The sequence below is a fragment of the Gastrolobium bilobum genome, unplaced genomic scaffold, assembly GCF_033153095.1.
Source record: "Gastrolobium bilobum isolate Gb01-03AN ecotype WA unplaced genomic scaffold, APGP_CSIRO_Gbil_v1 utg4369, whole genome shotgun sequence".
Classification (NCBI taxonomy): domain Eukaryota; kingdom Viridiplantae; phylum Streptophyta; class Magnoliopsida; order Fabales; family Fabaceae; genus Gastrolobium; species Gastrolobium bilobum.
In genome coordinates, this window is record NW_026896497.1 from 48237 (window position 1) to 70317 (window position 22081).

Consider the following 22081-nt stretch of genomic DNA (forward strand, 5'->3'; position numbering starts at 1 on the left):
ATTCCAACTCAAACAACACTGACAATAGAGAAAAGGGATACTACTGTTAGCGGCAAGAAAGCACAGACACTTGTAAAAACAGGGAGAGTCGTGTCCGACACGGTCCGACACGCCGACACACTCCGACACGTGGTCAACTTTACCGACACGTTGACCATTTCGACACGCGAATTTGACTGTGTTTGACACGGTCAAATGACATTTTCATAAAAAACATAATATTTTTTAAAAATAAAATATATTAATAAAATTAAACATTATTAAAAAAGAAATAACATTTAATAAAAACGGAAACTAACCTAAAGTGCAGATCGTTTGTCTCTCTCTGCCATCCATCCGTTTCGCTTGCATCTTTATCGCCTACCTCTTTCTCCTTTCCTTATTATCGCCTCTCTCGCTCGCGTCTCACTGGTTTGGGCATTTATTGGTGTTTTCCTGTTTCGTTTCGCCATTTACTGGTTGTTTTTTTTTGTCATTTACTATTTTTTTAATAAACTAATAATGGCAGACAACTTTTTGTTTTGAAAACTAATGGCAGACGACTAGACTCAAAGTTTTGGCATCAATAGCACAGCTTTTTAACTTGAAATGACCAAGTTGACAATGACATGATATTAATTAATTTTATTTTAGTACACTTAATCAGTAGACTAATAGGATGAAATTGAATAATACATTACGATATTGTTTCTTTATTTGATGTATAAAGGAAACAATGCAAAATGTTTCTTTTTTATTAGTTTAGTTTTATTTTTTTATTAAATTATATTATTTAATATTAAAACGTGTTTCAACGTGTCGAAATTCATATTTTTTTAGAATTGACGTATCGAAGTATCGTGTGGTATCGTGTCACGTGTCGCGTGTCAAGTCGATGCTACATAGGTTACCCGCACACATTTATTCTTTACACGGAGTCATCCGTTACCTATAAAAATGGACAGTTACAAATGAGAACTTGTTCATCTAGTTATTTCAAATGAACTTGCTACATTACCATGTTGATTTGCTCGGTATAGCCACTCCCTTGTTGACTTATCAAACGTTTAATTATTGTTGATTCTCACAATATATAAATGTTTAAAGTCCATGAAATATAATTAATAGTGAATAAATATTTGACAACTTCTTAAACTATAATTCCTAGAAGAAGAAAAAAAAAAAGACTACCTAATTTTAGTATAGAAATTGGCTTGTGTACCAATCATATTCCCTTAATATTATGGCAAAAGCACTGGATCACTAGTTTATTAGGATATTTATTCTGTGGTTGGTTATGGTTGGAGGCACATGTTAGCGCAATGTTAATGATGACGTTTTTCTGATGTGTAATGCTTTTATTAGTGGAATGGACTGAATCTTGATACAACAGTAGCACCAAAAATTTATTGCCTTCGTAGGCATTCTTGTGGATGAAAATATAATATAAAGCGTATCTCCAATCTTCAAAAGGCTTTGGGAAGATTTGTGGGCTGCCAATAAAATCTAGAGTTGTCAAAATGGAATAACTCACCCCATTATGGGCCAGAGCTAAGAAACTCATAGGGTTAAAAAGTCCTAAACAACAAAAGTTCACATGGGCTAAAATTCTCGTACAACCCTTTCCGCTAGTGTCAATCAATGGGCCATTAGAATTTTAAAATTTATTTTATTTAAAAAAAATAAAGTACATTTTGTGTTCTTAACAAAAATCACAGGATCCATTATAATTTCTTAGGAAAAAAAATTGACCCGTGATCCATATGAAATTTAAAATAGACTCAGTTAATCGAAATTGTAGTATCTCTGAAATTCAAATAAAACTCACGTTAATCTCTCAAAAAGACTAATATAGGTTTATGTTGAATTTTAGAGAGACCACGAGTCGACTTTCTAAGGGATTAAATTGGACCCGTGATACTTGTTAAGGACCAAAGTATACTTTACTCAAAAAAAAAAAAAAAAAAAACTCGTCCTTGCACAAAGTTATATAGAAAACATGGTGTTGATTATATTTTATCCAATTCAATATATTATATTTTGATCTATTAAATTTTTTTTGGTAGACATATTTTGATCTATTAATTTTGATCTTAAAACAATAATATCAAATCATATAATATAAAGTTGATTACATACAATTATTTTTCACATAACTTTATAATAAACAAATAAAATTCTGAACTATTAGTTTAAATTTTCACTTAGATTACCAAGAAAAAAATATACAATTTACTTTTGTTATAATAAAATTTAATGATTTAATCATAAAAGTGTATATATATATATGTGTGTATGTGTGTATTATATTTCACTCGCAGTGGCCATTTCAAACGCTTCTTATCTTGATCAAATGGGGATGATCCGCTGACATAACACGAAAAATTCGTATTTGAGTTAATCTATTTTTAAATTTGTGTTATGTTTGTGTTGATGAAAATTGACATAAAAAAATTATTGTCATGTCGTGTTATGTCAATCCATATAAAAACGACATACTTTAAGTTTGACAGGTTATTCGTGTTGTGTAGTATCTACTCACAAAATAAGTCGATCATGTTCGTGTTGAAATTTTTGACCCATTTTTAAATTTGTCTCCTGTTAATTGTTAATGTTAAGTGTATTCATAGTAATATTAAATTTGTGTTGTATGTGTTCTGTTATATCAACCCAAATTGTCACCTCCTTTAGCCTTTCAAATACCATATATAAACCTTTGAAAGTAGGAGAATAATAAAATTTGTTTGAATATGATTGGATTTAAAATTATAATGAAATTGTAAATATTTACAAAAATATCATTAATAAATTTTCATAATTACAAGATTACTATCGTGAAGTTATTTAAAATTAAAAAACTGAATTAATTTAAAAAAATACCATTGACAAATCTTCATAATTATAAAATTACCACCGCAAAAACATTATAATTAAAAAATTATAATTTTTGAAAACATCCCTAAATTATTCTTAACTTTTAATTTTAAAAATTAGAGAAAATTAATATTTAAAAAATTATTTTTCAAAACAATGCTTTACAAACAATCATCTACCAACATTACAGAAACAAAAAGCACAAAAGTAAAGTACAGAAAGTGTTGACAACCGGGTTGAAGTGCAATAACATGATAGACAACTGCTCAGGGAATCCGTGATATCAATAACAAGTATGGAATAACAGATAAGGCTGTCCAATGATAATATGATATATGCAATGACAACATAATGTCCATTTAGTCTTTCCCTTTCAAATTTACTTGATTAGAGACAAAAAAAGAAGATTAAATTGACTAACTTATGCATTAAAGCGAGTTACTTTTTGTGCCAAAAAGTGCAATTGCAAGTGTGAACTAATTCCTACCGGAAGAATTAACACATCTAACTTAACACCCACTTCAAAAGTAAGGGAGATTTGATTAAGGAAAATAGTTTTCTTATGTTGTAGGAAAAAATTTCTCTCATGTACTAAAAACAAAATTATAAGTAGGACTCACATATAAGAGGGGAGAGAAAAAATAAAGGTGAGATCCACCTCTCTTTTGTGTATGTAGAAAATTGGTTTCTCTTATGTAACATGGGATAATATAACCTTTTGTTTAAATGTGTTAATTACCAAATTGTAGTAGTAAATTTTATACTTCCTCTTGAATAAAAATCCTAAAGTGTATATATGAGCTTTTTTTATTTATATGATTAATTAAGGGATATGATCTATTTACAATTTTTTTTTACAAATTACACTAAGTACGACCGGTGGTACACTGCATGATTAAAGTATGACCGGTCGTACTTAGTGTAGTTTGTAAGAGTTTGTAAACAAAAAAATTTGTAAATATAACATGCCCCGATTAACTAATGTGATATTTTTATATTTTATACTGGGACTCATACTTAAAAAGAGAAAATGTTGAAAATTCAAAGTGTGAGCGATGGAGTCGTGTTTGCATTATTTGATAAAATAGTTTATATTTATTAAATACAAAAAATAAAACGAGGGTCTAAAATAAATGTATTAAAAAATAAAACAATATAATGATCAGTTAAACAAAGTACTTATGTAAACAATAAATTAATATCAAATTACTGAGTTGAATTTAATTTTGATTCAGGTTTACCATTTTTTTTTCTATATAATTTCAAATATATAGTTAGCTACATGCTAGTCCTGTTGCAATTCTTTTCTCTTGCAATCAGACAACGAAAGCATTTAACTTTTATGATATTAATACTTCTTAAACTTCATGTTAATAAAATATCAAGAGAGTTATTAAGTTTTTTAATATATTCACTTCAGGGGCTTATGAGAAATAAAGTTTGGGGAACCAAAGTTTTACTACTATATAATGACTTGCTTGTTATTTATCAGAGTGGGGCCACACTAAGTAATCTTAGATGGCAGTGTTCTAGTGGTCCATGTATGGATTGTGATGAGATAGGATTTCTCCATTCAAGGATATGGAAAGTGAATTTATGGAAATGGAAGTGTTACATCTTCAACTTTGATTCTTCAGACTTCTCTTGTTCCTTCAGTTTCAGTTATTTATCACTTTTCTATTCACTCATAGAGGTACAAAAGGTGATGAAGAAGAGTTTGGGACTGGGAGTGCAATAATCTCAATGGCTGCCATGTGCTGTAACCTGACCCAAGCTTCTGGTTTCAAGAAACTCAATGAGTACCTACAGATGCAGAGCTACTTCAAAAGGCAAGTTCCCTCTTCCATTTTCATCAAAAGGCAGAGACAAAAATGGAAAAATGAAAAGTTGAATAAATGAATGAGAGTTGTTTATGTAAAACTGTGTTTGAAGAGAACATGTTGGTTAATTTTCAGGTGCCATCAAGGTTCCAAAAGGTCAACATGTAGCGTTGAAAAAGTCTTCCATAGGAGATATAGAGGACAGTTGCAAGTTAAAAGAAGGAACCAATACCTGCATGTGCCTTGTGCAAGAGGAGAGAAGTTATCCTCTTCTAGCTTTGAAGATGTTGGAGAGGAAATTCAGGAGCATATTTCAATGAAAACATTGATTTGGAGGGCAATAAAGTTGCCAATTTACTCTGTTGCTTTCGTTCCTCTCACTGTGAGCATCTAAAACTTTATATCATTATGGTAGTTTGTTAAGTTGGGCATAACTAACTAGGTTTCTGTGATGCTTGAGTATGAGATAATATGTTACTGCCAACTCAAATTGTGTACAATATGTGGATGCGTTGAGAATAATGTTAGAGATATAATATATAAAACTATTAACGTGTCATTCACTTAATAACTTAAACTTTTGAGTTGAAACGACCGCATTACAAATAATATCAGCACAAATGAGGGCTAACTCAAAGTTTTTCCCTAGTGACATAATAACCTGAGGTTTCTGATTACCTCCGGAAGAAGCCTAACAAGAGATATATGGAAGGAAGGCACTATATTTTGAAGCATATTTTCTTGAGAGGATTTTCCTCAAGTGGTCATCCCTTCCATTCCTATCTTAATGTTGAACTCATTGCCATAGCTATTAGTATTTTTCCATTGGGGAATTCGTGTCATTTAGTCAATGCACCAGTCTCATGGTTTTGTTTTTATATCATTACCAACATGTGTGAGAGCATCTCTAAATTATTCCTTGGTTTCCACAAGTAGGTAGGCAGTGCAGCAGCTTATTTGCAGACAGGCATCTTCTCAGCTAGATGTTATTTTGTCCTCTTGGCTTCTTCAGTTCTTGTTATTACCTGGCTCAATTTAAGGTTAGTGTTAATACTGCTTGAGGGATTGAGTGAGTGAACATAAAATAGAAGTTAATGATTGTTCAACACCACAAGAGCTCTCTATTTATAAATTATTTTCTCAAATATATTGAAAATGCATTCTAGTAGTAACTCCTTTATCACTAGAACTATTGGTAACCATAACTTTCTGTCAAGCATAAACTTCATCCTTCAAATCACAGGTTTGGTACCCGTTTAAACTTGTAATAACCTGGACATTATCCAAAAGTCTTCCATAATTCTTTAACCATTTAATGAAATTCTTATCCTTGAAACACTAATTCTAAAGCTATCAATGATCAGAAAATAATATCTAACTCATTGTTTGCTAGGTATTATTTTCATTTTTGTGATCAACGTTACCAACCCACGCAAGGAAAAAGATTCAAGCTCTTAATTACATGCATCACCAATTTTCACTCCACCTCCCCTTTCATTCCTCTCATGCATCACTCTTATCAAGCATACCCAATGTTCTTAAAAGGATTATATTAATTTTTCTTAAGTAATTTCTTGTATGTTGCTGTGGCAGCAATGATGTTTATGATTTTGACACTGGAGTTGACAAGAACAAAAAGGAATCAGTTGTAAACCTGGTTGGTAGGTGAGTTTCTCTCAAACTTGTCTTTGGTGTTTGTGCATTTTCTTTTGCTTCTGTGCTTGATATGAAAGAATAACTCGGCTTGTATATTCATTTATGTTGAATGTGGAAAGTCGTACTGGAACCTTCATTGCGGCCTACTTATGCCTTGCTCTTGGCTTCGGTGGGCTTTCTTGGACTGCTTTTGTGGCAGGAAATCTGCGTTCAATATTGTTTCTTGCTTGTGCAATTATTTGTGGCTATATATATCAGGTAGAATAGAACTTTCTGCTCACGTCAGAATCGTGTTGGACATTTATTTAGAGTTATAAGTTAACTTTCAAATTCTCTTCTTGAATGCTTTTTCAGTGTCCACCATTTCGGTTAAGCTACCGGGGGCTGGGAGAGCCCTTGTGCTTTGCAGCATTTGGTCCTTTTGCCACAAGTGCCTTTTATTTATTACAGGGCAGTGCAAGGTTGGTTATCTCAGTTACCTGATTACAATGTCACTTATTTTTTTATGGCTTGATTGCTGTTTCTGAATTATTTTGATAGTGTGATGAACAATTTACCCTTAGGTGGAACAGTTCTTTCAGCATCAATTCTTGTTGGCTTCACAACTTCCCTCATCCTGTTTTGCAGTCATTTCCATCAGGTAGTTTCATTTCTGAATTTTAAATTCTAAATTCTGATTATGAGTAACTTCAAGTAGGTGACTTTTTTATGCATATCAACAGGTTGAAGGAGACAAGGAAGTTGGGAAAATGTCACCTTTGGTAGATGCACTTTGTTTTATTGAACATTTTTTGTTAACTATGTCAATGATGTGAATCTACCTATGCTATTTATTTCCCATTTCTCTTTCAGGTTAGGCTTGGCACTCAAAGAGGTGCAGAGGTAGTGAAAGTGGCAGTCTTGATGCTCTATACTCTTTTGGTTGCTTTTGGTCTAAGCAAGGCACTTCCTCTCACTTGTATTGTATGCAATTCTAGACACAACCAACTTTATGCATCTTATTTCTGATTTCTTCCCTTCTTTACGGGTATAGTTGCTGTTCTGGACCACACACTTATGATTTATTCTTTTTTGTTTATAAATATGTTCGTACTAGTTCCTTTCTGCATTGACCTTGCCGATGGGAAACCTGGTAATTAGATTTGTCCAAGACAATCACAAGGCAAGTGAAAGATTGTTGATGAGTCTTTGTTACCCTAGTATATTACCTCAAGTTTTCTATTAAACCTTTAGTTATATTCTGACAGGACAAAAACAAAATTTTCATGGCTAAGTACTTCTGTGTGAGGTTGCATGCTTTGTTTGGAGTTGCACTGGCTTCTGGACTTGTACTGGCTAGAATGGTTAATACAACATTTACATCAAGACCAATATTCAGTTGAAGATTGGCTTTAGAGGATCAAGGATGCAAGCCTGTGTGGTGCAAGAGTAATGTTTTGGGTCATGAACACTTTTTGTGCATAGTTTTGAAACAGTTTTCATTATCTTCCCCTTCGCTTGGCCAAATGAGCTTGAAGAAACTGTATGATACTGATACCAATCTAGAGTTTTGAGGAGCAAGTTTACCACATCAATCAGAACAGGTCAGGAGCTGGTTCCAATACCTAGGGGACCCACTCTAACTTTATTGTTAGCATTAATAGAAAGGCAGCATTTGCTGCTAGGAATTTTGTTTGAAATCAGAACACTTGCTAATGATGAGACAATTGCATTCTCGGAAAACTAAATCTCTGCTGGTGATTCTTTTACATTCCCGAAGAAATTTTACAAATTAGTACAATGAAAATTGGATTTACCATTTTTTTTTTGGAAATATTCCAATCGGTTCATTGCTTCGCAACTAATCGATTCAGAGCGGGTCCAGGATTAAGGCTTTAAACCCCTCCCAAAGGCGGTACTAGGGAGATTCAAACACATGCTCTCATTCCCACCTGCTTAGCTTTTATGCGCCAACTGAGCTACCACCGTTTGGTTGGATTTACCATATTAGGTGTAAAATTTTGCAGCTATCCTTGTAATGGAGTTAAAGAGCGAAATGCTTTTTTATTTACTAATTAAATGAACTCCGGCCAGTAGCTATGTGTAAATTATAAAATAAAAATTCTCAAATGTATAAGCTTCTACTTTTCTTGCTTACGGTAAACATTATAAAAAGTTGGATATAATAACTAACTCTATCGTATTCAATATTATCTGATATTCCAAACTGTTTTTTTACAGTGATGAGCTTGAATGAACTTGTTCTAGAGGAGTGCATTCGACTTGCTATCGGGATCAGTGTCTCAGCGAAACTAACCAAAATTAGGGTGAATTTTTCTATTGATTTTTTTTTTTTTAAGATATTTCAATCATTGTATCGCTTTGCGACTATTTTAATTTGAGACGAGTCCCAAAATTAAGACTTTAAACTTACGGTATCGAGGAGGATCGTTCTTTTGATTTTTTAACTAAGATGTATTGTACAAACGCTGATTTATCCATGTCAAGGGGAAAAAAATATCAAAGAAAAACTTTATACTAAAGCTTTCTACCAAGGCCCAAGTGATTTTATCATTCCCGGATTGGATTTTCTCAAGTTTAATATCACATGATGAATTTTAGCCATTAATTTGAAAATTCCATATGCCGGTTGGTTTTATACTAGGGAAGTTATATAATAACTGATTCATTAGTAACATCTTTTTTTTTTCTTAGCTAGACTCCAGGTTGAATTGAACAAAATTATTGGCCATGAAATTTTGATTAATATAACTAAGAAAAATAAACGTATATATTTTGTTAGAGTTGTTAATTTATCGTGAATATGATATGATAAGTCAATGCTAATAAAATGCAGCAATTGAATTATAGATTTGGTTTTATATATTTAAAATTAAGTTAGTATATATTTATTAACTTGCAATTTAAAAACATGAATTATTCGGCAAGACCCGTATATCATTTACAAATGAGATGACACCTGGGTGAACTATATGCTAAATGAGGTAGTAAAGAGCCAAAAAAAGGGTACTGTTGACCGGTTCTCCTTGTTCTTCAAGTTAAACGCTAACATAAAATTCTCTTTTTCAGTTTTTCAGACATCTACTTCACCCTTGTCTTGTTTTTCAGATAGGGAAAAGAGAGGAGAGAAAATTGTATAAGAAAAAAGTACATACATATATAACGTGACACATAAGAAAGTGTAACACACAAAAAAATGTGGGTGTTCTATCTGTTCTCATTACCTCTGACTATTGGCATGGTGATTATTACCTTGAGTTATTTCTCTGGACCTGATGTGCCCAAATATGTGTTCTCCACCGTTGCATATACCTGGTTCTGCTCCCTCTCCATCATCATCCTTGTCCCTGCTGACATATGGACGGTATTTCCATAACTAGTTCCCCAGTTCACAACTTTTTTTGTGTTTATTTGCATGTTTCTGGTTTTGTCTGTTGGTTCTTTATGGAAAATAAATAGTTATACATTCGTGAGTTAATGAATAACATATGTCATTTCCCTTCATTGACTAGACATTAAATGGTCACGAAAATGGAGCGATTTCCTTCTTATGGAGTTTGTCATACTGGAGTACCTTCTTACTTACATGGTAAGCTGCTTCCCTTTAATAAAAATATGTATGATGTTTGGAATATATGCTTCCATCAAGTCCTCTTCACATATTCAAATTGTTTTTTATGCTACCCCACGTTAATTATCCCTTATTATTTGTAACATGTTAAATAAACACAAACAGAGAAAGAAGCAGCAGCAGCTACAAGACTCTAAGCATTTAGAATATTTCAACTACTTTTGCAATTGACAATATTTCAATTTTTTTATAAGTTGTCCTAATTGATATGAAGTTGTGTAGGATATTGGTGTGATCTTTTATTTGCTTCCCTTTAATTATGCTATACCTCTGGTGGGAATCAACTAGGATATTTGTGGAAGCTAGGTCAATAGAAATACACACTCATAGCTTTGTATTAAATTATTTCTCTAAGCAGGGCTGTGGTTCCCACTATTCAGGGTTATGAAGATGCTGGAGACTTCACAGTGAAAGCGAGATTGAGGACCAGCTTACATGGAAACCTTGTTTTCTATCTGTCTCTTGGTTCTGTAGCACTCTTTGGATTGATATTACTAGTTGTTTTACACAAAGATTATTGGTATGTTTTTTTCTTACTCTTAGATTTTGTATTACTTTTCATTTATTTACTTGCATCATTACATGTAATTCTTATTCTGGACCAGCCTTCACAATCCAATGTATATGCGCCGGCATATTAAGGGGTCATTCCCCTGCCTCCCTACAATAAGCACTTAGACCTCTCTGTAAAGGATTTATTATTCTTATGCACAGCTCACCACACGTACGTGTAGTGGTGCGCGTCCTCACTCACAGCAGTGAGATAATAGGCAAAAACGGTTAGACTCTCTCTCTCGTATCATCAGGTAATATCTCTCACGTATATAAACCTTCTCTCTCTCGTATCATTAGGTAATATCTCCCACGTATATAAATCTTTCTTCTCTCATTGGAGAGGCATTTTGCATCTATTACTTCCATGAGCTATTTGGATTTTAGAGCCACCGTGCCCTTACACTTCCGTCTCTCTCAGCCCTACTTGAGAGAGCCTTCACAATGACTCTTTCGGTCCATACCATTGTTTCTTTGAATACCTATACATCAAGATACTTCAACCCTTCAGGGATACAAACTAGTTCTAACTCCACAACAACTCAATTCCTTCTTTTGTTATGTGCTAATTGATTTTGCAATCAATTTCGCAGCTAAGTTGCACACTTTCAGTATACTACTAATTATTGCAAGATAACCCACCCTATCTAATTATATGCTTAATAATTTGCAGGAGTGGTAATATTATGGGTTTTGCCATGGCTTGCTCTAATACATTTGGACTGGTTACCGGTGCATTTCTACTTGGATTTGGTTTGAGTGAAATTCCAAAGGGAATTTGGTTAAATGCAGATTGGACCATTCAGCAAAAATTTCTTTCCCACAAAGTTGCAAAAATGGCCGTCAAATTAGATGATGCTCATCAAGATTTTTCAAATGCTATTGTTGTAAGTTATTCATACCATTGGCTTATCATGATCTTCTAACAGTTGAATTTGCATTTTTGAGAAGTTTTTTTTTTTCTCTTTCTTTCAACTCTTGGTGTATCTTGCTCTGGAAGTGGATGCACATGTAATCCTTAAGCATAATGAAGTTGTTATGTAATTTCAAGTATTTCTCTCTGCTGGAATGAAATAAAACAAAAATTAAAAACAAAATAAATAAATAAAAAGTAACATGTAATGATATAAGACAAACAATTCTCACTATTCTTCCATCTTGATAAATTACATTTACTTTTCCAATATTCTAATGGGTATCTCATCCATGTACTGAGATTTTATGAATCATTTTATTCTGAAATTGGTGTACGTATTAGTGGATCAGATAAAATCTGCATTGTAATGATAAAAAGACATGCTTTCTTTTTATCCTTTATTCCTTGCAGATATGATTTTTGATGGTGTGCCATTGTCAGATCACACAAGCAACATCAAAGCAGATGTCCAAGCGGGATTCTTTGAGACCCTACATGAATATAATTGACAAAATGTTGCTTCATATGGTAAAGTCTATAATTGCATACATATAGGTGTTTTGAATCTAAATGTTCTATTGGTAGGTGTTTAAATAACATTGGTTTTTCTAGTTGAAAGAAGACCCATCCTTCAAACCACAGGGTGGGAGACTAGGAGAAAGTGACATGGATTATGATACAGATTTGAAATCTATGGCAGCACTAAGACGTCGTCTTAAAAGAGCTCAGGAGCAATATTATCGATATAGAAGGTAGACACTGATGTAATCTGTAAGAAGTTGGTGATTTAAGTTGTTAGATGAAGAAACATGAATGATTTTTATATTATATTTTTAACACGTCCCTTATGCAAGAGCCTTTGACATTAATCATAAAATCTATCAAAATCAAGGATTCATTGGATGATCAGCTTCTGCCTGGTTGGCTATATGCAAAAGGTTCTTAAAGGAGTAATTGTTTCTTTGATAAAATGCTTTTCCCTGCTCTGCCTTTTTTATTGTACTACTTAAAACAGCATGACATTTTGATATTTAAATTCAATATGGTTTGGAAAATATTGGTTAATCAGTTAGCCTTGTGTATATATATATGTGCCTGTGGTGTATGCATGTGTAGGTTGTTTCCGTAAACTATAAATCTTATGGAGTTGATTTTAAACTTCTTTTTCTTTTTCCAGATCCTTTCTTTCTTACTTTTTCTGCTCTTGTTTTATACATTCATCACCTTACATGATAGACTGCCTTGCTATTTCATCACAGAGCTGCACATCTTTTACTAGAAAAGAATTGAATAGCTTCATTTCTATCATGACATTGTTTCATAACATACCATAAAAGTTAGCAGAGTTACTCTTGTTTTTAGTATATACAAATTCTCTTCAAGTGCTAAATACATTTCTTATTATTATATTATTATTTTGCAGTGAATATACCAAATTTGTCCTAGAAGCCCTTGAGCTGGAGGACACCATAAAGAACTATGAGCGTCGTGATTCTACAGGATGGTTTGCTCTTAACCTACACTTCTTTTTCTAATTGTTGTGTCTGTTTATGCTCTCATCATCTTTGTTTGTGGGGGTGAAGGAAGGGTCCAATATTCCTGCTTGCTGTAGCACCAATTATATATGGATTTTAGTCGAAAAACAACAAATTGAAATGGTGAAATTTAACTTTCTCTTAAAAGAAACCATTGGTTTAGAAAAAGTGCCCATATATAACATTCATTTTATTATCATCTACAATCTAGAGAAAAATGGCTTGGTTTATCTAGAAAGGTAAACACATCTAAAATGAAGTTAATGCTCAACAAATTATGGGAGGTATACGATTCCAGTAGTTTATTCTTTGACTTACATGAAAAAACAGACAAATATATGAGACAAAAGGGTTTCCTGTTATCATGAAAGAAATATTTTCAATAAAACCATAATATTTCATGGTTCTAATAACCAACAAACTTGAAAGTGATATAGAACCAACAAGCTGATTATTTTGGGATATATTGTTGGCTTAAAATACTAATTAGAGTCTATCTTTAGGCTGCCAGTGTTCAGGTGTCATATTTATGAAGTAATATGCAATAGCACTATATAAATCTTATTTACATTTTATTCTATTCTTGCAGGAAATATGTTTCCTGCTTGAGGCCTGAACGCATAGGCAAAGTAGGTGCACTTTTGGATACAATTGGTACTTACTACTTATTAAAGTTATGTGCTCTTATATATTTTTTTTTTTTGATAACAATGTGCTCTTATATTTTACTGGTACATTTATGTGTTATTTTCTCAATAGAAAACAAAGTAGGATGTCACCCAACACACTATCATATCAGCCTACAAGTTAAAGTTGACTTACCAATGACCTTTTGCTTTATGGTATTAGCTCTACCCTTTATGTGGAGCGAGTAAGAAATTAAATCTCTCTCCAAAGATTATTGCAAAGGCTATCTAGATGAGTACACTTCATGAGTGGCAATTTGAGTATGATAATATTAAAATTATAAATCATTACCATGAATCATCCGTAGTAAGTCATTTACTTTTCTCTTACAAAATTAATTGTGATTAGTGTAGCATTCTCGTCTCGAGCCGGATAATTAACATACATATGGTACTAAAGCGCATCATAATTTAAATGCATAAGCGGAAGTCTTACTTTTAAGTTTCACTGTTAACCTATGTGACTTAGTGAATTAACTTTTTCCTTTTCTTTTTCCTGATGTATTGCTTAACAGGTAAACTTTTTCCATAATTAATCTGATTGTATATCCCATACCAATACAACAATCCTCTTATTAACTTATCAATCCTATAACCATAAGCAATGGTCAAAGACCATTAGGGTACGATCACAAGTACCAACCCTGACAGAGTCACACAAACAACATTTCCGCTGTAAACTAGACAATCCAGGGAATTAAATCCCACTTTTTAATCACATCCTGCCAATCAGAAAAGTCCAGGACAGTCTCATGTAACAAATAATCCTTTCAAAGTGTTTAGAACCCATCCATGGATTCATTCATCTATTGGCTCTGTGCCACTACACATTTTATCAGTTTGACAGTACATATCATATACATATTACTAATAAATGCATCTAACTGCATAAATACATACACATATGCCTGAGATACAAAATATACATACATCTTGTATGAATAAATATATCAAAATGATATAGGCCATATACAAATCGTGGTCATACATCATGTCCCAAAAATAAATATATACAATCCCCAAAAGGAAAGTACTAAAATACTAAATCCAGTTGCTCCTCTAACCCTAGGCAGGTTTCTTTGCCCGTGAGGGCTCTCCAGCTGACGACCTATGTAGCACCGATACCGACACAGGACACGATACGACACGATACTCCGACACGTTAATTCTAAAAAAAGTTAGATTTCGACACGTTAGGACCTAGGTTCAGTAGCGACCCGTAGTGCCGCTAAACCGCTACCGTGGCGGGTAGCGGCGGTCGGCCGCTACAAACCGCGACGCTACGCGACATTGGCCGTAGCGGAAGGTAGCGGCGTAGCGTAGCAGCAATACCTCTACCCGCTACACCCGCTACCCCGCTACACCACTCCCATGTTGGAATTTGATGGAGAATCCGAAGATGATGATGATTTTCTTTATTAGTTCACTTCTTGTACTTGGCTATTTGACAATTTTATTGTTCAGTTGTGTTTAATTTTGGATACTTCCTTTATGTTCTTTGTATTTGACATTGATTGTGGAATTATGTGTTTAATTTTGTGTGACTTCTTATGTTTGAGCATTAATACTAAAAGCGATATTGCCTTGTTTCTTGACTGTTAGTATAATATATGTGGAATTAATACTTCACCGTAGCGGTAATACCGCTACCCGCTACACCGCTATACCATTTCGGGGTCGGCCGTTACTGGCTGCTAACTGCTATTGACAACTATGGTTAGGACACATTTTGATATTAAATGATATTTTTAATTTATGTTGTGTATATTATATTTAATATTCAATAATTTAACAAAAAAATTAAAGCTAAACTTATAATACCCATTAATTTTGCAAAGAAACATAAGATATCACAAATATTTATATTAAATTCAATAAAATGGTAATAGTAATCCAACGAATCTAATAGTTAGAACTAAAAATGCAACGCAACCCAACCTTTGAACCTCTTTTTGAGTTTCTACAACGCGCGTTGAAGTGTCGGGGAGTGTCAGAGTGTCTAAGAGTGTTGGACACGACACGTCGAGGTTTTTGAAGTGTCGGTGCTTCATAGCTGACGGCACACCTGAAACATGTCCCGAAAAGGGGGGTTAGATTACTATCTCAATAAACTCAGGGTTTATGAAATAATCTCCACCCATAAGTCCACTTTCCTGCATGAAATGTCAGAACAAAGTACAGATAACATAATACAGAAATAACCATCAGAAAACATCCGGGAGCTTAAATTCTCCCTCGGATTGTCCCAACAGAGTCTTTCAAGAACATGTGTCCTCACAGAGGAAAAAAAATCTTCCGAGGACCGAAGCCCTCCCGGAAGGTAATAGAGACTTCCGAGAACCAAAGTCCTCAAGAAGTTAATAGAGCCTCCGAGAGCAGTTCTCACGGAAGGTAACAAAATATGTTCATTGGCCAAAAACCAAAATCCATACATAACTGATCATATCATATACACATCATGTATCAGAGGTATATTTCTATATGAATACAACTATACTAAATTCTAATATTCATCTTAGCAGAGCATATCAGAGCCCACAATCCCAATGGATCATGGTGGAACAAGCAAAGAGAAGAAAAATCCTAAACCGGAAGCTTACCTCTTGAAGCTCCCAAAAAGCGCTTACTTGTATTACAAGAAAGCTAGATACTTCCCTCCAAGACTTGATCCTCCAACTCAGTATCTCTAGGCACAAACCTAGATTAGGAATTGTTAGAGATTAATATAAATTATTAAAAAGACCCTCACATAACACCTTAAGGTTTTGGGTTGAAGTGGTTATTTACATCAGAGCTTGAATGACCATAAGGTCACGAGTTCGATCCTCACCGCCCCCCACTTTCTAGTGGAATTAAATCAAAGCACAAAAAAGGTAAACCAAAAATTGAGCCTGTGCAATATCCACGCTTCAAGCCCAAAGGACTCTTGTTGAGGGGGTGTGTTAGAGATTAATATAAATCTTTAAAAGGCTCATCACCTAACACCTTAAGATTTTGGGTTGAAGTGGTTATTTACAGGAATCAAAACCAATTAATCATCATATAGGTTATATGTCAAGCATTACATACAAGACATCAACACTTTGATGATTCCTTAATCTTCACATGTGACATTCCAATTGGTTAAATGCCATTTCAATCTTGTCATAATTTTATTTCCTATATTTTCATGCCAATACATATGCCAAACCACAAGTCATTATTAATTATTTTACAATTAACATATAGGACCATATAAGGTAATTTCTTGTTGGCCTTGGCCAAGCAACCAACTTGGTTCTACACACTTACTTACACTTGAAATGATACAATATACTTCCTAGGTATCAATTACCATTTATTTAAGCTTTCAAGCCTAATAAGCCCCATATGGCCGAACCATGCTCTTAAGGGTACCATAATCCTTTCAAACTTCAATTAACCAATAACTTGACTTATTAATCTAGGCAATGTGCGATAGGCAACCCATCACATTCAAAGTATCAAACCTACAATTTCAACATAATTTCCCTAGGTATTGTCGAATCATACACCTAGGTTTCCATCAATTTCTAATGTCTTCAATTGGTTGCAAACTAACTCATTTGACATCGAATTACACAAGGACCAATCATTAGCCCCTATGCCAAGTATACAAATTCAATTACTTGTTCCACAAGTTATTGTCCAAAATGATGACCTAAAGGTCCATTAAGGGTTCACATTGTTCAAATACCTCATTAGCTAGTTCAATTACTTCAAACTAGCCAACTTGTCATAATTATCATTTAAATAACCCTAAAACACAACCACATCTTGTTTCTGCCCTTTGAAGGCCGAGGCATACATACAAGGGTTCATTAGGTTCACATGGTTCAATTGATTAGTTCACAAGGTTCACATTTATCAAATGACAATTAAAAACACCTCCTCACCTTCTTTTCCTCACAAGGCCAAGGCACACACACACAAGTAGGCCCAATGCATTTTCATGTTTTCCAAGGTTTTTATCACTTCTAAGTCAACACCTCAACATATAATAAGTCTAAGACATCTTCAATATGCATTTAACATATTTAGCCCCCCAATTTCCCCTTGAATGCCGAAAATCTCATGGAAGGATTCAAGAGGATTTTTAAACTTCTAACAACATTTAATTACTTTTATATAATCTACAATCTTAGATGAACATATTCCATCAACATACACCCTACCATTCATACTCCCGCAACATAAAAAATTCCATAATAATTTTCATGAAAACCCTAAGTTCATACTCAAGTATTCAACAATAGGAAGTAGGATTCCTTACCTCAAACAAGTCCTACACCAAGAGGAAACCAATCTTCATGCTTGGAATCCATCAAAACTCAATATTTTTGCCTCCCATTAACAGTACCACGAGCTTGAAGGAGGGGAGGATCTCACTCTAAAGTGCTTCCCAGCATGAATGGGCTTATGGGTTTTACTCCCTGCAACCTAAGCTACAAGTTCCATGACAAGTGTTTAAGCTAGAAATGGAAGAGGAAAGCTTGAGCACTCCTTCAATGGAGGAAAAGGGCGCTGCTGGTCAGTTTGAGAGGGAGGGGTCGATGCTTGTTGAGAGAAAGTGAGGGAAATGTTAACACAGTTAAACCCTGACAAATTAACTTTGACCCAAAATTTTAAAAATTGCACATTAATTAATTAAGCTTAACTCACTTAATTCCACATAATCAATTTTATTTTCATGTCATCAAATCTCTTAGTTAATTATAGAGTTTTAATAATCTCATGTTAAAGGAGATAAGTTATCTCATGTTGTAGAGATAAATTTGTGGGCTCCACCATCTGAAAATAAAAAGAAAAGAAAAAAAAAATGATACACTTATCGAAGAGTGTGTAGGAAAGAAAGTTATCGTATGTAATTTTTCCTTAGTTATATTGCGGTAACAAAATTGAGTTGAGGTCAATTTTTGCGCAAATGCAATTTGATCTCTGAACTTTTTCAAAATTATAATTCGACTCCAAATAATTCTTATAATTGTTTTCTTGGTGCTAAATAACTTGTTTGGCATATTTTTAATTTCTACAATAATAATCTTATTTCTAAGCTTTTCCGGTAAAATTACACGGTAGGATTTTTACCCGATAAGATTTACTATTCACACTTTTTCCCAAAAATGTCTATATTCTCAAAATTTTATTATTAATTCAATTTTACTATTTTTATCACCAAAATAATCCTTAATTATTTATTTTACTGGTTAGGGCTATTATAATTAGCTTTTCACAAATTTTTCTTATTAGATACTAAATACACCAATTATATCTGCCTGAAATGTTGATTTATCACAGAGCTTCTATGGCGATGTATATTAAGGAAACAGCTTCAGAAATCATTGGCTATTATATTGGGCTGCATGTCATTTGCAATTCTATTAGCAGAGGCTACCATACTACCCAGTGGTGTTGATTTATCTCTCTTCTCTATCCTAATACATGCTGCAGGAAACCAAGAGATGCTTGTGCAGGTAATATTTGTAAACCAGTTCCAATGCAGTCATTTTCTTTGAAATAAGTTTTCCTTTTTCTTAATTTATTTATATTAAGGCTATATTTTTTTTTAATTAAATCTCATAATCAAGATTGATTCATTTCTTAGTAATTAAACACCATTAACAACTAACTTCATAGAAGTGAGGTTATCTAGAAGTTCAAATTATTGATATTCATTGTAGAAGGGAACTATTCTGATTTGTACAAGCCTATTTAGTAATAATTAGCCAGCAAAACCACTTGCAGAGCTATTAGGCAGGAAAACTCCAATGGAAAAGAAGAAACATGCATTAAAAGTTACAGTTTAGGCAACTAGCTGCAATTTATTTTTACTCATGCATAAAATTATTATATTTCTCTTTGTTCAACTTGTTCAAAACTGATTGTTGGATTTTTTGCCAGTTAGCTGCTTCCATCCCCTTGATGTATATGTGTATTTGTACATATTATTCCTTGTTTAAAATGGGAATGATGATGTTTTACTCACTGACACCTAGACAAACAAGCTCAGTAAGCTTGCTCATGATATGCTCGTAAGTTTTTCACTCTTTTTTTTTAATATATATTTTTGGTCATTTGTGTGTATTATAATTATTCTTAATTATTTGCCTTTGCATCTCACTTCTTTTTATAGGATGGTTGCAAGATATGCAGCACCAATTTCGTACAACTTTCTCAATCTCATTAATCTTGGTGGGGATGCGAGAACCATTTTTGAAAAAGTATTTTGCTACTGTTTGGTTCTTAATTTGTTGTGCTGCAATTATGATGTTGTAGTTAATCACTGGTGTTCCTAGCTAGTCCATATGACTGACATTATTATATAAAATAATGTGCATAATAATAGGATAAAACCTTGCTGATGGAGATAGTAAAGTATGTCATAATTGATGCAAGCTATTTCTCTGTAACCTTATGGTTTGACTAACTTGTGTGCCTGTTGGAGTAATAAATCAACATAAGGTCACAGCAGAAAGAATTCTTAAGGTGTCTTTCCATCAAACAACCACAACAATGATAACATCAGATTTTATTTTGTGTATATCTATAATGAACACTGCATAGTGTTTGGAGGCCCCGGTTGTGATAGATTTACCCTGAACTCAGCTAAACATTGCAAATTAGATTCCTTGCCTCTTCCCAAGGATTGATATTTACTCGTGTCTTAAACTCAAATTTTTCGTGCAGAGGATGGGAAACATTGATGATGCTGTTCCTTTTTTTGGGAATGGATTCAACAAAATTTACCCCCTCATAATGGTTATATACACTTCACTAATAGCAGGCAATTTTTTTAACCGGGTCATCAAGTATTGTGGAAATTGGAAATTATTCAAGTTTAATGATGATGCAGAAGATATGGATGGATTTGACTCATCTGGAGTAATAATCTTGCAGAAAGGTGAGTTACTCTAGTTAATGTTATTTTATTTTTTTTGGCGTAAAACTAATTGACCTTTTATAATGTTCAAGTAGTCTCATAGCCTGCAGTATGTTTAAAGACAATCTCTTTTGGATAGAAAAAGAAGAAATTTATTGAAAAGTTAATATATATATCACAAATGAAAAAGCTTTCCACCTTTCAGTGGAATCTCCTTAGAAAACAATAAGGATTAGTGACTAAAGGAAACCATACAAACAATTTTTGTCAAAAATAAAGTAATGGTTCTTATTCTTGTAAATTCTGGCAATGTTCTGTGGTTAAAACATTAAATGATATTGTTTTTTCTTTAATAAAAAAAAAATCCTAAATGATACAAATGTAACACATGTCTGTGTTACATCCATAACATCCCAATTTTTACCTTATTTTTTCTCCTCAGAGCGTTCTCTTCTCCAGCAAGGGCACAAAGTTGGTGAACTTGTTTTCCCTTTAGCAAGGAGTTTCAGCATGGACGTTGAGTCCACCAGCAATACTACGGTACGTATATAAAACAACTGGTTTTGATAATTTTTCTTTTTTAAAATCTTTGAAACCGTGCCAATTTTAAAATTCTTTGGCATTTTGGTCTCACTCAATTTTTCATCTTTTATTTATGGGAAAAGTGTGTGCCTTTTAAAAGATACAAACTTAGATCCTTTTAAGAGAGAGATAGACACAAAGAAGTGAGACTCACGCCTTTATTTTTTTTAGTGGGCCCCACACCTCTTTATATCTATCTCTCTTTTAAACGGACCTAAGTTTGTATCTTTTAAGAAGAATATATACTTTTATCTTTATTTATATTGGTCACTAAATATTTTTCAATGTGAAGTTAAGATTACTTTCACCACTGAACCAAGAATAGCCACCCAATAACTCTTGTGAACAAAGATTTGTAGAAGTAGCCTGACACTATCACAAGGCTAGTTTTCCCTCTCTTCCTTGTTCAGGTTCTGGATGAGAGTGCCAGGGAACTTAACACTACCAATATAGTGGAGGCCAAAAATGAAGGCACTAATAGTGACATTAGTAGAAAAATCGGCAGCAAAAAGTATGCAGCCTTAAGGACAGACCTGAATGAACGAGTGTCCAGCAAAGATTCTTCCCTGGAAAGAGTTTCTTCCTCTTTGACAAATGATGTTAATGATTCTGAGGACATTAATTCAGCACCATCATCTGCATTAGCCTCAAAATGGGAATCAATGATGCATGGATTTAGAAGTTTAAGATCTAACATTGACTCCAAGAGATTCTTTCCTCTTGATAATGTTCAGGAATCCACTCTAAAATCACACTCTTCATTTGAATCCCTTGATGAAATATTTGAGAGATTGAAACATCCACCTTCAGATTATAGAGATTCTGGTAACTAAAATGACCATGGAGTGAACTTTAATGAAAGGGTGTTTGCAAGATAAGTTGTATCTCTTACCAATTAAGTGGAGTTTTGGGAAGAACTAACTAGTAAGTTTCCTCCTCAGAAAGAAGTGTG

At 33.5% G+C, this 22081-nt stretch overlaps 2 protein-coding genes across 4 annotated transcripts; both read left to right on the forward strand.

The window, feature by feature from the left end:
• The first annotated feature begins 4467 nt into the window (after positions 1 to 4467).
• LOC133300049 (2-carboxy-1,4-naphthoquinone phytyltransferase, chloroplastic) lies at positions 4468 to 8742 on the forward strand. 3 transcript variants are annotated; one of them, XR_009750015.1, is made up of 12 exons: positions 4468 to 4682; positions 4809 to 5055; positions 5610 to 5713; positions 6267 to 6338; positions 6449 to 6587; positions 6684 to 6790; positions 6870 to 6969; positions 7052 to 7090; positions 7182 to 7292; positions 7426 to 7491; positions 7577 to 7912; positions 8550 to 8742. XR_009750015.1 is itself a non-coding variant. In XM_061499537.1 (11 exons), exons 1-11 carry the CDS (start codon positions 4597 to 4599, stop codon positions 7709 to 7711), a joined length of 1185 nt encoding a protein of 394 aa, XP_061355521.1. In that variant the 5' UTR covers positions 4468 to 4596; the 3' UTR covers positions 7712 to 8368. The 3 variants fall into 3 exon arrangements, 2 of the variants coding, with proteins under 2 accessions (XP_061355521.1, XP_061355520.1); XM_061499537.1 differs by lacking the exon at positions 8550 to 8742 and having other exon boundaries at positions 7182 to 7271; positions 7577 to 8368; XM_061499536.1 differs by lacking the exon at positions 8550 to 8742 and having other exon boundaries at positions 7577 to 8367.
• A 743-nt stretch (positions 8743 to 9485) lies between these two features.
• Positions 9486 to 21962, forward strand: LOC133300051 (uncharacterized). Its single transcript, XM_061499540.1, has 15 exons — positions 9486 to 9693; positions 9842 to 9918; positions 10319 to 10480; positions 11186 to 11399; positions 11870 to 11956; positions 12041 to 12180; positions 12852 to 12932; positions 13553 to 13617; positions 17493 to 17501; positions 18966 to 19141; positions 19569 to 19699; positions 19801 to 19888; positions 20355 to 20568; positions 20990 to 21087; positions 21540 to 21962. The coding sequence occupies exons 1-15, from the start codon at positions 9526 to 9528 to the stop codon at positions 21960 to 21962; spliced, it is 2133 nt and encodes a 710-aa protein (XP_061355524.1). The 5' UTR covers positions 9486 to 9525.
• The last annotated feature ends 119 nt before the right edge of the window (positions 21963 to 22081 follow it).

Bases quoted from the DNA above. Each gene is read 5' to 3' on its own strand.
- LOC133300049 (XM_061499536.1), top strand. From the start codon at position 4,597: ATGGCTGCCATGTGCTGTAACCTGACCCAAGCTTCTGGTTTCAAGAAA. The intron at 5,056-5,609 runs GTGAGCATCTAA...TTCCACAAGTAG, and splicing joins TTGCTTTCGTTCCTCTCACT to GTAGGCAGTGCAGCAGCTTA. The intron at 6,791-6,869 runs GTTGGTTATCTC...TTATTTTGATAG, and splicing joins TTATTACAGGGCAGTGCAAG to TGTGATGAACAATTTACCCT.
- LOC133300051 (XM_061499540.1), top strand. From the start codon at position 9,526: ATGTGGGTGTTCTATCTGTTCTCATTACCTCTGACTATTGGCATGGTG. The intron at 12,933-13,552 runs GTTTGCTCTTAA...CTATTCTTGCAG, and splicing joins CGTCGTGATTCTACAGGATG to GAAATATGTTTCCTGCTTGA. The intron at 19,142-19,568 runs GTAATATTTGTA...ATTTTTTGCCAG, and splicing joins ACCAAGAGATGCTTGTGCAG to TTAGCTGCTTCCATCCCCTT.